The 13,879-nt window shown below is 53.6% G+C and overlaps 2 protein-coding genes across 8 annotated transcripts in view; one reads left to right on the plus strand and one right to left on the minus strand.

The window, feature by feature from the left end:
* Positions 1-13,572, plus strand: part of ITGAE (integrin subunit alpha E) — a 52,433-nt gene extending 38,861 nt beyond the window's left edge. For 3 of the 7 annotated variants that reach the window (XM_020964671.2, XM_078147498.1, XM_078147502.1), the window contains 12 exons: positions 199-272; positions 4,103-4,235; positions 4,749-4,847; positions 5,088-5,167; positions 5,959-6,033; positions 6,279-6,387; positions 6,465-6,572; positions 9,926-9,994; positions 10,154-10,234; positions 10,320-10,415; positions 11,680-11,790; positions 12,791-13,572. In XM_020964671.2, the coding sequence (XP_020820330.1) occupies positions 199-272; positions 4,103-4,235; positions 4,749-4,847; positions 5,088-5,167; positions 5,959-6,033; positions 6,279-6,387; positions 6,465-6,572; positions 9,926-9,994; positions 10,154-10,234; positions 10,320-10,415; positions 11,680-11,790; positions 12,791-12,883 (1,128 nt within the window). In that variant the 3' untranslated portion in view covers positions 12,884-13,572. Of the gene's footprint in view, positions 1-198; positions 273-4,102; positions 4,236-4,748; positions 4,848-5,087; positions 5,168-5,958; positions 6,034-6,278; positions 6,573-9,925; positions 9,995-10,153; positions 10,235-10,319; positions 10,416-11,679; positions 11,791-12,790 lie in introns of those variants that run through there. The other 4 variants (XM_078147499.1, XM_078147500.1, XM_078147501.1 and 1 more) reach the window with 4 other exon arrangements.
* HASPIN (histone H3 associated protein kinase) lies at positions 7,072-9,620 on the minus strand. The gene has a single exon (XM_020964680.2). The coding sequence runs from the start codon at positions 9,491-9,493 to the stop codon at positions 7,250-7,252; it is 2,244 nt and encodes a 747-aa protein (XP_020820339.1). The 5' UTR covers positions 9,494-9,620; the 3' UTR covers positions 7,072-7,249.
* Positions 13,573-13,879: the final 307 nt, after the last annotated feature.

The raw sequence follows: 13,879 nt of genomic DNA on the forward strand, positions 1-13,879 counted from the left end.
TTTCCCCAATTCAGATGGTCCTTCACCTCAACTGGTCAGGGTCTGTGAAGGCGGATGATTTCTGCTTTGTTTAGCTTCCTCTGGAGGGCTCCCACCCCCCACCCCCGGCGGGAAGCCAGTCGGGGCATCTGGGGCTGCTACAATCGCCCCAGCCCCGCCCCCGGTGTTCTAATTGGATGTCTCTGAATCTACCTTCAGCTACCCTACGAGAAGAACTGTAAGAAGAAGTCTGTCTGCGTGGCACAATTAAAGCTGAAGACTCACCTTTCCCCGTAAGTTTAAATTCCTTCAGGGAGTGGCTGTGGATCATGCTGGAACTCTGGTCTTTTCGACACCAGAGTGTCAGAGAATGGGGTCAGGGAAGGAGCGCGGAAGAGAGGATTCAAATGGAATCTCTCTTTTACAAGAGTCTAGGCGGGGTCGTGGGGCTCCGCCCAAATACCCCCAAAGGCACAGAACTCACTACCTCGTAAGGCAGACATCTCTAAGCGTTGGGAAATTCTGTCCTGTTCTGAGCTAAAAATGGGCCCCTTATGATCTTCAGCCACTGGACGCCAGCGTAGCATTCAGATATTCATCCCACTTAAAACCTGTCAGACTCAGCTTCCTCTGACCACGCCATTCCCCAGTCATCTGTCTGCCTTTTAAAGCCCTTCACAGCCTGGCCCTCTCACCTTTCTAGTCTGATTCCTGTGGCAAACTAACATACTGGCCTGCCCCTTTTCCCCGCCCATACTCCTCTACCCCAGGTATGCCTCGGTCTGTGCTCATCCCTGCGCCTAAACCGTTCTGGCTGCCACAGCCTGGCTTCACCTCCTGTGAAGGTTCTTTTCCATCCCCCTCCACTTAATGCAGAGGTTCCCAAAATTATTTGTCCTACCGCCCCCTTTAAAAAAAAATTACTCTGCTGCTCCCTTGGAAATCTACTTTCTTTAACCCTTTAGTTTTGTGGGTTTTTTTTTTTGAAATTTACATCATTTAATATATATAAAATAGTTTTAAAATGATACATCTTAAATTTAATCATTTATTGTAAATTTGTGGGGGGTTTTCCTGCACTGAAATTTTGATGATGCAATATTGCATCATGTAGCCACAACACTCACATATTCCTACCTATGCATGCTGGACTTCCCTTCAATGCACAACACACCCACCGGCCAACACTTGCTTGTTAAGACCTATAGGAGGACTTGACCACTGATGGATCATAACTTGCATTTAGTGTGTTTATTTGGAAAACAATGTAATCACGACAATTTTAACTCTGTTGCACAACAAATGAAACACGTACAAACGTTTTTTCAAAATTTTCTTCTCTTTTCTTATGCTTCCACTGCCTCCTAATTTTTATCCATTGCCCCCCCCCCCAAGGGGTGGTATCACCCACTTAGGGAGCCCTTCTGGCCAAGACCAGCTCATCCCCTCCTCCATCATTCTCTCTCTCCAACCTTTCTATGCACTCTATCCTCAAAGTCAACCAGAACCACCCATACCATTCCTCATGCACCTTCAGCCTTCTCTTAACTGCCTCCCTTCCATAGACTGGAAGTTCTTTAAAAGCCTCTGCTCACTCTCTTCCTGCTGCCTGGCTTCCAGCCCTCCTCCCTCCACTTGACTTGGCATCTCAACACCCAGATCCAAGAGCCTCATCCTTCTTTGACCAAGGGATCAGCTCTCTCCTCCCTGGGTCTTCAGACTCTGGTCTCTCTCTTGGCTGTCCTCCTAGCTCAGGCTATCTGGTTAGTTCATCACCACACACTGCTCTGTAACCATGGGGGCCCGCAAGACTCTTCTCCTACATTCATTCCCCCCATGATCTCAGCAGCTCTCAGGTCCAGGCAGCTGATTCACATCCAGCCTTCACCTCCCTCCCATGCTCTACCTTTTGGGCATCTCCACTGGGATTTAACCTGTCCAAAAAGGAACCCTGAAACCCATGCCTAAGCTTTCTATTTCTACTGCCAGCACCTATTTCCAGCCTTCTAGATTTCTCACCTTGGGCCCATCCCCTCTCCCCTCTCTGTCCCCCACCCCCCAATCCAACCGACTACCATGACTTCTTGCCTGGACTACTGCCTCCTCGTTGGACTCCCAGCGTCTAATGACTTCTCTTCACCAATCCTCCACACCAGTGTCCAGCTTGAAGGGTGGCCAGCGGCCAGGTGTGTGACACCGGTGTGTGGGGCCTAAAGCCCAAGTCTGGCCGGCCATCGGCCCGCTCCAGACCCTTTGATAACTTGTCATGGGAGCTAGAACATCCGCATCCAAGCTTGGCCAGCTCAGCAGATCTTGCCAGGTTTCTTATAGATGTTGGTCCAACCAGAGTCCTGCTGTTTCCTAACAGTAGCTTCCCATCTCCTCCCTCCACACCTTTGCAAAAGCTGTTCCCACACTCTCCTTGCCTCTCTCAAAAACCCTCCATCTACTTCTTGAGGACAACATTCCTGATTCCTGTAATTATCCGTGTTCCTCCTCAAACTAGCATGGGCATACATTGTGTCACCACAGCAAACTGCCAGATGGGTGAGGGCAGGGGGTGCTTTTTATTTGGTCCAGGCCCTCTCCCCCATCACCCCCAGGGCTCCGCATGCCTTACATATTGAACAAACGCTTCTTGCATTGGGTTAGAGCCCCTACAGTTATTCCTGTAGGCAATCTGAGTGTGTCACAGGCCCTGCACTAGTGAGATAGAGCCCAAGGTGCCCAAAGAACAGGTGGGTATGACTGCTCATACCCTTCTCAGCAATCTCCAGAGCGATTCTGGAGGTCAGCTGGGCGAGGTATTATAGGCCCAAGGAGGCAGAAATAGAACACATTTGGCCAACTCTACAGCAATGAGATTGACTAGGATTCCTGGGAAAATTCTAGAATACTTAAAGTGATGGTTAGTGAAAACTAGAGAAGGAAGCAGTGATCACCAAGAGCCAGCCTGGCTTCATCAAGCACATCTCCTGCCAGACTCACCTGGTTTCCTTTGTGACAGCATTTCTAAATGGCTTCTGAGTTTACAAAGGCTTTAGAAAGGAACTGGGTAACATCTGTCATTTTTGTGGAAAAGATGAGAAGATGTAGTTGAGACACAAAGATAATTAGAGGAACTGGATGAAAAAGAGTAACCATTGGTTTAATCTCAGTGGGAAGGAGGGATCTGTACTGGGTCCTCTGCTGTCTAATATTTTTATTAATGACTGGAGTAAATCAATAAAAATTAAACACCTGCCATACATGAGGCACTGTACCAGGTACTGGAGTTAGAAGGACAAGATATAGTCCCTACCCTTAATGGGGGAAGCAGCATTTAAGTAGATAAATGAAAGAAATGAGTGCATTTCAAAGGCGAGGCCCAAATGGCTGCTGGGGATGAGGACCAGCAAAGCCTCATGAAGGATGTGGTGTCTGGGCTGAGCTTGTAAGGCAAGAAGGGATTCTAAGGGGCAGGGGGAGGAGGGCGTACATGCCAGGGACATGGCACAGCCTGTACTGAGCCACAGGGACAAGAGAGCAAATGTTGTGTGAGAAACAGCCAGGCCAGTCTGGCTGGACTAATGTCAGAAGGAGGATAATGGCTAGTAGAAGGCTAAAAAGTTCATTGAGAGCCACGTGGAGAAAGGATCTAAGTGCCAATCAGTGGGGTTTGTAATTGCTCCTAATGGCAATCAACAGGAAGCCACTGACCTTTGCTGAGCAGGGGAATGGTCCAAACTGTGCATTAAGAACATCATTGTAATGGTCCAGGTGAGAGAAGAGCAAGGTTTGGGCAAGGACGAAGCCATGTGAGTGGAACGAAGGAAGTGATGTCAGAGATTGACAGGTTAATGGCATGGACATGACCAGATGGGATTCAGGGCAAAGGGATTGTGGCAGATTTCTAACCTTGGGCCACATCCAGAAAGATGAAATCCAATAGGGATGAATGTGGTCTCACACTTCAATCAAAAATAATCAGCTTCCCAAGTACAAGATGAGGGAGGTGTAGCTGAAGAGCAGCTTGTCTGACAGAGATTCAGGGGTCTGAATGGACAAGCTTAACAGGCACCAACATGATGCAGCAGCTGAGAGTATGGCCCACTGTATATACCCATCCAAATATCTCGTGCAGGAAGAAAGTAGTGGTGGGGGTCACAAGGGAAGTGACGATAAACATTCATCTTGCCAACGCCGGGGAAGACTCCTACATGACCAGAATGATTTTGATGCACCCTCCAAACCTACAGCTGAAGAGAATCCAACAGGTGAGCCCAGGTGCTTAACATTAAGGTCCCCAAAGAGAAGGGAGCCTGCAAACTATACATCAACAACCTTAACTTCCATTGCTGACATTTTAGAAGATTCTATTTTTTCGGGGGGGGGGGTGTTGAGGCAATCAGGGTTAAGTGACTTGCCCAAGGTCACACAGCTAGTTGTGTCAAGTGTCTGAGGCCGGATTTGAACTCGGGTCCTCCCGACTCCAAAGCTGAAGCTTTATCCACTGCACCACCTAGCTGCCCCCTAGACGGTTCTTAAAGGGATGGTTAGTGACCAACTAGAAAAGGAAGCAGCGATTGCCAGGAGCCAGCCTGGCTTCATCCACAGCAAGGGAGGTCAGGCCACGAGCTGATCTTGTGGAAAACACAGAGGCATGTGGGCCTGATGTTTAGTGGGTTTGGAAGAGGCTGAATGCCATGTGAATGTGAACACTGCTAGTTTACCCAGAGCGCCAGGGTTCCTTCCCTTCTGATAAACTGTGCCGCCTTGTGTGTCTGCAGCCCTTGTCACCCCCCATACAGTGCCTGGATCCCACACCTGCCACACCTGTCCTAGCCATCATCTGTAAGATTGGCCACTCTGTATTCGAGAGGTCACATGTAAGTTCACTGGTGCATGCCAGCTCCCTCGCCTCCCAGGTTTATCATTTCTACCTTCACCATCCCCAGGCTGCCCAAGACCCACTCAGAAACTAAACCCCAATCTCAACTGTCCTAACCCATGCTTGCCATTGGGAGCAGGCAAGCCCTGAACAGGGTCCAAGCCAACATCCCTCACAGGGCCAAACGTTTTTTGTTGATTTAGAGAGGTGTTCATGTGTTATCTCTCCTTTAAAACAGGTTAACTTTTCAATAACTTGGCAACTACACGAAAAAAAATTTCCCGGTGAAACAGCAGAAATTACCATTAATGTCACCAAGTAAGTATTAACTGGGCAGCTAGGGGTGAGGTGGTTAGAGTGCAGAGCCTGGAGTCAGGAGGACCTGAGTTCAAATCCAGCCTCAGACTCTCACTAGCTATGTGAACCTGGGCAAGTCACTTCACCATGTTTGCCTCAGTGCCCTCATCTGCAGAATAAGCCGGAGAAGGAAATGGCAAGTGACTCCAGTATCCCTGCCGACAAAACTCCCGGTGGGGTCACTAAGAGTTAGGTTCACACTGAATCGACTCAAAACCAAGAAAGTACTAATTACATCACTTGGCTTTCCTACGGCGCTGATAGCTAAATGACAGCAATGCTTTGCTTTGATGTCAGAAGCCAGTTTTCTCTTCCCTAACTCCAAGGACTCTGGGCAGCTCCCTAGAAGAAACAGGCAGGCCCTGGTGGTCCTGAACTGAGCAGTTACACCCCCTGGCCTCCAGAGGGAGCTTGCAGCCAGCAGGCCTTTGTAAAGGTCCCTATGTCCCTACAGGCTCTCTGGGCTTTTTAGAACCTCCTTAAAGGGTTTGACTGTGAAGACAAGGCTGCTGCTTCTGGTGCCCCTTCTCCTCCACCCCCCCCTCAGCCCCTTGGGATCTGCTCCCAAAGGTGGGTGGGTGGGCCTAAAATAGTCAAGAAGAGGAAGGGGCATCCATTGTTACCACCTGGAACATTTAAGGGGCAGCCCGCTCAGCCATCACTTAGCCCATGCCCTCCTCTTGGACTCTGTGGGAAGGACCCAGCAGGAAGCCACTGCCAAGAAGCAGACTGCCTATCCTTTCCTTCTTTAGCGCCAACGGTCAGCCCCCCGTGAAGGAGACACAGGAGTTTCAGATCAAGTACCGCTTTGCCGTAGCTCTCCATAAGTAAGTGGGGCTGTGGCTTCCCTGGGGGATAGGGGCCATGGCGGCAAGCTGAAGCTACCACAACTGATTAAGTCTCCCCCAAGGGCCAACATTCTACCTGGTCCCCAGGACTGTTCGAAGTCTCTCCTCCTGCCTCCTGTTGTGGCCAACAGCTAATTTACAAGGCCACTCTAATTTATATCCCCTTCGGATCCCCTGTCCCCCATGTCCTGACCCGTTTGACCCTACTCCCTCTCCTCCTCAAGGGTCCCTGGACCCAGCTCAGCTCATTTGTGGCCTCTCACCTGCAGACCCCTAGTGACGTACATGACCACCAGCCAAGGCCTTTCAGAGCACAAAGAACTCCAGTTTAATGTAGGTATCCAGGGACTGAATTTGCCTGCCTCATGGTTATACCCAAGGGGCTGACTTCTGTTCTGTTCCCTTTGTAGATTCATGGGGAAAATCCCTTTGGAGCCGAGTTTGTATTAGAGGTCTGTGTTCCAACAAAAATGCAAAGCCATGAAATCATAAAAGTGAAGAACATAACAGCCACACAGGTACCTCGACGCTGTACAGGGCACTCTTGATTTGGGATCTTCCTTATGCTAGAACAGGGGCAAGACACTCAGGAAAACCAAGGAAAAAGTCAACAGGTGCTCAGGACGCCCAGTATCGTCCACTAGGGAAGCAGCGCACCGTTTTCTTCCCCCCTGAAGAAATCGAGGGCACCTCTGGAGGGAGTTCTGTCCCCTTTGGGCTTTCCAGGGTGGCTAACAGTGGAACTGACCTGGGGGTCTCTTGTCCCCCTCCCCCATCTCCTGGCCCTATAGGGACTCTCTCCCTCCCACATTCTTCCTTTCGATCCCTGCCCTACCCTCTCTCTTTCCCAGCCCTTCAGCATCAGCCTTCCCCCAGCTTTGGGCTGCAGTCACTGGCATGACACCACCCCTCCCCACCTGGCTGGAGCCCTAGGCTACCCTCTTTCCTCACCTACTCATGCTAATCTGCTCCTCTGGGTTTAGGCCCCCTGAAAACCTCAAACACCAAGACTGAAAGCACAGGAAATATTCATTTATAGAGTGGATCCATCAAAGAGTTTAGCGTTTTCAGTTTGGGGTGACCTGAAAACTGCACATAGCAAGTGCTTTTCAAAGACCAAGTTATACTCAGACACTTTTGTAGCTTAGCAAAATATCCAGGGGTCCCGCTAAGCCAGCAGGCAGGGCAGGGCCAGTCACCGGAACAGGCTATGGCTCTGCAGCAGCTCTGTGGCTGAGTCGAAGCCCAGCACAGACTCATAGAAGGCCTGGATCTGCTGCCTCACGTGGCGCATGGGTGCCGTGCTGACTTTCTTCTTAAAGACCATCTCCTTAAGGACCTTGTCCGCCAGGTAGTGGAGCCACAGCACGTTGCTGTAGGGGTGGTAGTGGGCCCAGCGATTGCGGGCCCTCTTTTTCATGAGCCTGTAGATTTCAAACTGGTAGTCCCCTTGGCCCTGAAAGAGCTCACGCTCCTGGGAGATGTCACAGAAGACCACCAGGCCGTCCTTCTCCAGCCGGGACAGCGTGTAGTCGATGATGTTGACGTGGATGCCATGGGTGGCGATGGTGCCCGCCTGCCCATTTAGCGTGTAGCCCAGCTCCTTGGCACTAGTTCTCTTCACCAGCACGTTGCCCCAGTGCAGGTCCCGATGCTCAAAGTGGAGGGCCGCCTCAGCCACGGCCAGGGCAGCCGTGACTTGGTGCAGCAGGCTTTTGGCGGTGGCCACGGAGGACAGCTGCTTCCTCATGTGCTCCAGGTCCACACCCCCAAACTCGAACTCCAGCACCACGTAGAGCTGCTCCTGGCCAAAGTAGTCTGGCCGCTCATTCTCCGAGCCTCGGAGGCTGCGGAAGGCGTCCCAGGCCTGAAGCAGCATGTTGGGGTAGGGGCCCTGCACGCAGCGCACTCCATACAAGCCGATGAAGCCCTCCGTGTGGTTGGGGGCCTCCTCGGACAGAAGGCTCAGCTCCTTGGAGATGATGATCTCGGGCAGGATTTCCCCGAAGGTTTTTTGCGGGCTTCCATTCACAAGCTCCTCCCCCTCGATGGCAATGACTTTCCAGGCCATCGTGTGGTTTTCCACAATGGTGCGGAACACTTCCCCAAACACGCCCTCCCCAATCTTTTCACAGCTTTTGATTCGGTCAGGAGATAGGTAGTGGCCAAAGGGCAGCGGCCCTTCCTGCTGGCATTCTCGGTAAACCTTCTCGGCGTCCGACAGCACCATCTCCTCCGTGGGCAGGGACTTGTTGGGGGTCAGCATGTACATGGAGGAGGTCTGCCAGGAGGTGCCGCTCGGGGGTCCAAACGAGTCTAGGAGCAGGGAGCTGCAGGGAGTGCCGTGGGGCTGCAACTCTGCCACGATCTTCTTCTTGTGGAAGGACAGCGAAGCCCGCCTCTGGGCCCAGCTCCATGCCCCCTCTGCGGCTCTCGGGTGCTTCTGGCCCAAGGGGCGGCCGGCCTTGCTGGTGGGCCCCGCCTGGGGGGGCTGGCTCCTCTTCCAGCGGGAGGAGCTGAAGCCGCTGATGCATGCCTTCCTGGCTGTGCTCTGGGGGAGGGCCCTGGGGGGCCGCTCCTTGTCCAGTGGGAGGCCTGGGGTGGCCAGGGCCAGCTTGGCCGCCTTCTTGCGGGGTCTCATGCGGGGCTCCTCGGGGGGCTCCGGGGCGGGGCTGAAGAGGGAAGTGCTGGTGGCCAAGCTGTCCCCAGCCACGGGTTGGGGCTCCTCGGTGGTGAGGCCCAGGCCAGGGCTCAGGTTGCGGACGGGGCTGAGGCTGGCCAGGATGCTTCGGGCCAGGCAGCTGCGGGGGACCGCGGGGGTGCTGAGGCTGGGGGAGAGGGCGGCCGCAGGGGATGGGGGCGGCTCCGGGTGTGGGCCTGGGGTGCTGCAGAGGGGGGGACCGGGCCTCTGGCCCCGAGCCCGGAGCCTCCAGGAGCGCTCGGTCACATGGCGGTGCGGCCGGTTCTCCTTGGCCGCCGCCGCCTCCTCCTCCTCCTCCTCCTCCTCCTCCTCCCCCTCCCCCTCCTCTTCCTCCACGTCCACGCGAGGCACCTTCGGCCGCACCGGGGTCCCGCCCGCCCACGCGGGGGTCTCGTTTGCCCGTGTCCGCAGACGCTGCCGCAGCCCCCGCGGGGCCGCCCCCGGGGAGCCGCGCGCAGGGCCCGGCTCAAAGTCTGGGTCCGAGTCCGGGGCCGAGGAGGGGCTGCTGCTGCTGCTGCTGCCGCCGCCGCTGCCGGGCTCGCCGCCGGGGCTGCCGGCGCTCAGGCCGCTGCTGCTGCTGGAGAAGAGGCGCCGGCGCTCGCGGGCCGGGGAGAACCAGGGCGCGGCCGCCACCCGGGCTCGCGCCCCGCGCCCTGGGACCCGCCGCCGCCCCCCGCCTAGGCCACCATAGGTTCGGAGCAGCCGGGCCTGGGGCCGCGGGGCCCGGGACGCCGCCATCGCGCCCGCCCAACGCCTGGAGCAAACCCAACGGCCACAACCAGGGCCTGACGCTCACGCGCAAGCGCACGGGGGCGCGCTTGCTCCTGCCCCAAATGCTGCTGAGGCGCCCGGGGCTCTGCTTCCGGACTCCGAATCTCCCGCCCGCCGTGCTCGCGCCGCATTTGCGCATGCGTAATCCTAGGGCCGCCCCAGAGGCCGCTGTGCCCGCCCCCTCTCCGCAGCCGAGGGTCTTGGATTGGCAGGCACTGACAGGAGGGCCCCGCTCACTTCCCGCCCACACGCCTGTGCGCATGCGTAGGGAAAGCGGGCTTCCCGCTCACTACCTCCAATAGGCTTGCGCCGGAGCCGGCCTTTAGCAGTGTAGGGGCGGAGCCAGAGGCTGGGTGAACTAAGGCACCTTCTCCTCTTCCCCCCCTCCCCGCTTACCAGGCCGGTTCGAAGTGCATCAGGGAACTAGGATGCAAGGCCCGCTGCCCAGAAGGGCCCGCCGAGGCTCCGGTGAGTGAGTGTGGGCCCAAGATGCCCCGCCCCTGTAGCATGGCCTCCCATCCCTGACTGGGACTTGGGGGAAATCCCCAGCCCGCAAGGGCCAGGGGTCTTGGTGTGTGCCCTTGGCTGTCCCTCCTCAGACGGCCAATCTGTCCTCTCCCTGGCCAGGACCTGCAGTGGCTGCGGCTGCGCTGCACGCTGTCCTCTGTTCCCTCCAAAGTGTGTCTGGGGGCGGAGCTGACCCCACAGGTAAGACAGGGAGGGGCCTTCAGGAGGGGAGCAGAGCGGGGCGAGGCGGCCCCCCACCTGCCTGATCCCCCTTTCCCCTCCGCAGCTGCCGGGGGCCCTGTCGAAGCTGTGCATCCCCGCTGTGATCTCCTTCGACGGAGAGGTGTACGAGAGCCAGGGTCCAGGCAGCCTCTGGAGCTCGGTAAGGGGCCAGAGGGAGCCTGGGGGGCTGGAGGGACTGAGGACCTGCCTAAGAGGAAACGGCTGGGAGAGGCCGATTTGCACCAGGTTGTTAGGGGGCGTTTGGACTCCTGTGCACTCCCATGAGATTCCTAACGAAAGCGCTGGGTGGACCAAAAAGGCCATAGAAGAGTGTGTCTCCCCCCCCCCCCCCCCCCCGTCTTCTTTCGCAAGGTCTCCACCTGCCAGGGCAGAACCCAGGGTGAAGGGAAAGAGGCACCTTCTCTTGACCTTTCTAGGAAATGTCCCTCTCGCCCCCTGGGAGGTCATCGATGGTGCCTCGCAGGCTGGGAGTTGGACCCTGGCTGGCCTGTTAAGGTGCCCTTCCTCAGCTCCCATGAAAATGAAATGGAATTAGGTTTGGAAAGTATCGGGAGCGTCTGAAAACAGTTTGTCTTATGTCTTGTGGACTTTCTCTGGCCAATAGGGCTGCAGCGGAGTGTGGCTCTGGCTGTAGGAAGGCCTCCGTTAAATCCCACGGGTCATTTGAGGCCTCTCTGAGGGGATGGCCGTGGTGTGGGGAAAAGCCAGTAGGGCAGAAAGCCAATGGCCACTGCTGAACGTACTGGAGGTCCTTAGTACAACTTACCTCCATACATATTTGTGGACTGGCCTTGAAGTGTGCCCATCATTTCTCAGAGCATCTTTTTGATGCAGAAACTCAAAGCCAGGCAGAATCCTTCAAGTCCAAAGGAAGCTCAGGTGGTATTTAATTGAACTGAGAGCAAGAGGTGATGCTGCAGACCCTGCTTGGGTACCTCCCTGGACAGGTGACTCACTGCCTTGGAAGGCAGCAGAGTCCATCTGTGAAACATCCCTTTTGGACAGTGAAGACCAGAAACACAGGGACTGTGGGATTGGGAAGAACTTGTGCCAATGCCTGTAAGAGAGAGTAGGGGAGCATTCATTCGAGTGTCTCTTACCCTGTTTTATAAAGCATGAACAGCCCACATTGATATAGCAACATAAGGGTTGCAAATGTTTCCTTTACAAATATTATCTCATGGAATCCTCACAACAGTCCTGGGAGGGAGGGGCTGTTATTATGCCCATTTTACAGATGAGGAAACTGAGGCAGGTTCAGTGACTCGCCCGGGGTCCCACAGAGCCTGTGCCCTCTCCACTGCAGCGCCCCCTAGTGCCCTCGAACTTCTGGAGAAATTCTGGAGAAGGGTGTGATGTTCTTCCCCTTGGGGTTACCTAGTGGCTGGTTGGCTCTCTTCCAGATCACCATTATTCTGCTGAAGGCTCCCGGCTTCCGCACCTTGCCCATCATTCTAGGAAGTAGTGCTGGTGGAGTTCTGCTGCTGGTTGGAATTATTGCCGTTCTTTGGAAGGTGTGTCCCCTTGGGAGGGTGCAGGCTGTGGCTGTTGGGCAGGAGGGGGATGAGGGCCTTGGCCCTGGCCCAATCATTAAGCATTTGTTAAATGTCAAGCCGTGCCAGGTGCCATACTGAGGACAGCCCCTGCCCTCAAGGGACTCGGAAGGGTCTGCTAGAATTCTGAATGATTCTTCTCACATTAGTGGGAATTTGTTTAAGTCAATCAGGACTGGAGGAATGGTGGCCCTGTGGGACTGGCAACTTTTTGATGGGGGGTAGCCAGGCAGGTGTAAAAGCCAAGGGAGAGTTATTTTCATGGTGGCAGAGAAGATGTGAGTCTGCCTGGGAACCACGCCACTGTCCACTTGGGAACCTAACGAAATAAACGCCTTTCAAATTGGGTGTTCCACATCATTCTGGACCCTATTGGCTACCAGGGAGGAGACAACAAATGGGCAAGTCCTTGGTAGGAACAGGGAGGCTTGGCTGGGAGAAGGGTGCTGGGCCAGGGTGGGGGAGGGGTGCAGTAAGAAGGCCAAGATAAGTTGGTTTGGGCTCCACCTTGGCCCTGCGCCAGAATGGAAGTCAGCCCACTAACCAGGGCCACACACTAGCGGCCATCTGTGGGTGCCAAATGATTTTCTTTGGCCTGACCCAGACCCTTCTCTCCCCCATCTCCCACCAATTTTTCTGTGGGAAAATGGGCTCCAAGCTGTGAGACCCCAAGCTTCTCACAAATCCTTGGAACCCACAGGCCCTGCTCCCAAAGAGCCACACTTTCAATGGGAGGAGGCAGTGAGTTGGGTCCCCTCAGACAGTGGCGCCTGGTGTAGTGGGCACGGCCTGAGAGGTTCAGAGCAAGATATGCTGACCCACTGTGGGCCAGATATACACGCACATACACACGTATGTGTCCCCGGGGTCTCCCCCAAATATCAGGATCCCCTTTGCTGATGGGTGCCTCTTGTCTTTGACGCTGCTTTCCCTGCTTTTTTTGTGATGGTGGACTTTGCAGTGTGGCTTTTTTAAGAGGAAATACCGGGCTGCTACCTCAGGCAGCGCAAGAAAATCAGAGAAATCAGAAAACCTGCCTCAAGCAGAGGAGTAGAGCCCTGCTCCTCGGAATCAGGGAGGACGAGGCTCAGCAGTGGATCGTTCTTGTTTGAGGCATCATCCATGCACACCCTCTAACCTGGCAACACCAACACTAGTTCTGTATCCCCAAAGAGATGAAAAAACAAAGGAAGGACAAGGATCCACATGTACAAAATATCTATAGCAGCTCTTTTCTGGTATGTGATTATGATGGAATGTTATTGTGCTGTAAGAAATGACTAGCAGGATGCTCTCAGAAAAACCCGGGGAGACTTTCATGAACCAATACAAAGGGAACTGAGCAGGACCAGGAGAACATTGTACGCAGTAACAGAAATCTCGTATGATGATCTGCGAATGACTCAGCTTTTCCCAGCAATACAGTGATCCAAGACAATCCCAAAGCACTCATGATGAAAAGTGCCATCCTCCTCAAGAGAAAGAACTGACATTGCCTAAATAAATATTGAAGCAGACTTTTTCTTACTTTATTTTTGTTTTTTTAATCTATATTTTCTTTTACTACGTGACTAAAATGAAAATATGTTTTGTATAACTATACATGTATAACCTATATTAAATTGCCTTCTTAATGAGGGCAGTGGGGAGGGAGGGAGAGAATTTTAAAAACAAAGGTTAAAAAATTGTTTTACGTGTAATTGGAGAAAATAAAATACTAAATAAATTTTTTTTTAAATTGAACTTTCCATAAAATACTTGGGATTCAGTCTGCCAAGACAAACCCAGGAGTAAAACATTTTTCACACAAATAAAGACAACTAAACAACTGGAGAAATATTAACTGCTCATGGATAGGCCAAGCCAATATGATAAGAATGACAATTCTACCCAAATCAATTTGTTTCTTCAGTGCCATACCCATCAAACTACCAAAAAATTATTTTATAGAGCTAGAAAAAATACCTAACAAAATTTATCTAGAAGAAGAAAAGGTCAAGAATATAAAAAAAAGCAAAGGAAGATGGTCTAGTGGTACCAGATCTCAAAC

This window comes from Phascolarctos cinereus, unplaced genomic scaffold, assembly GCF_003287225.1.
Source record: "Phascolarctos cinereus isolate Bilbo 61053 unplaced genomic scaffold, phaCin_HiC Scaffold_7;HRSCAF=346, whole genome shotgun sequence".
In the NCBI taxonomy this organism is placed as follows: Eukaryota; Metazoa; Chordata; class Mammalia; order Diprotodontia; family Phascolarctidae; genus Phascolarctos; species Phascolarctos cinereus.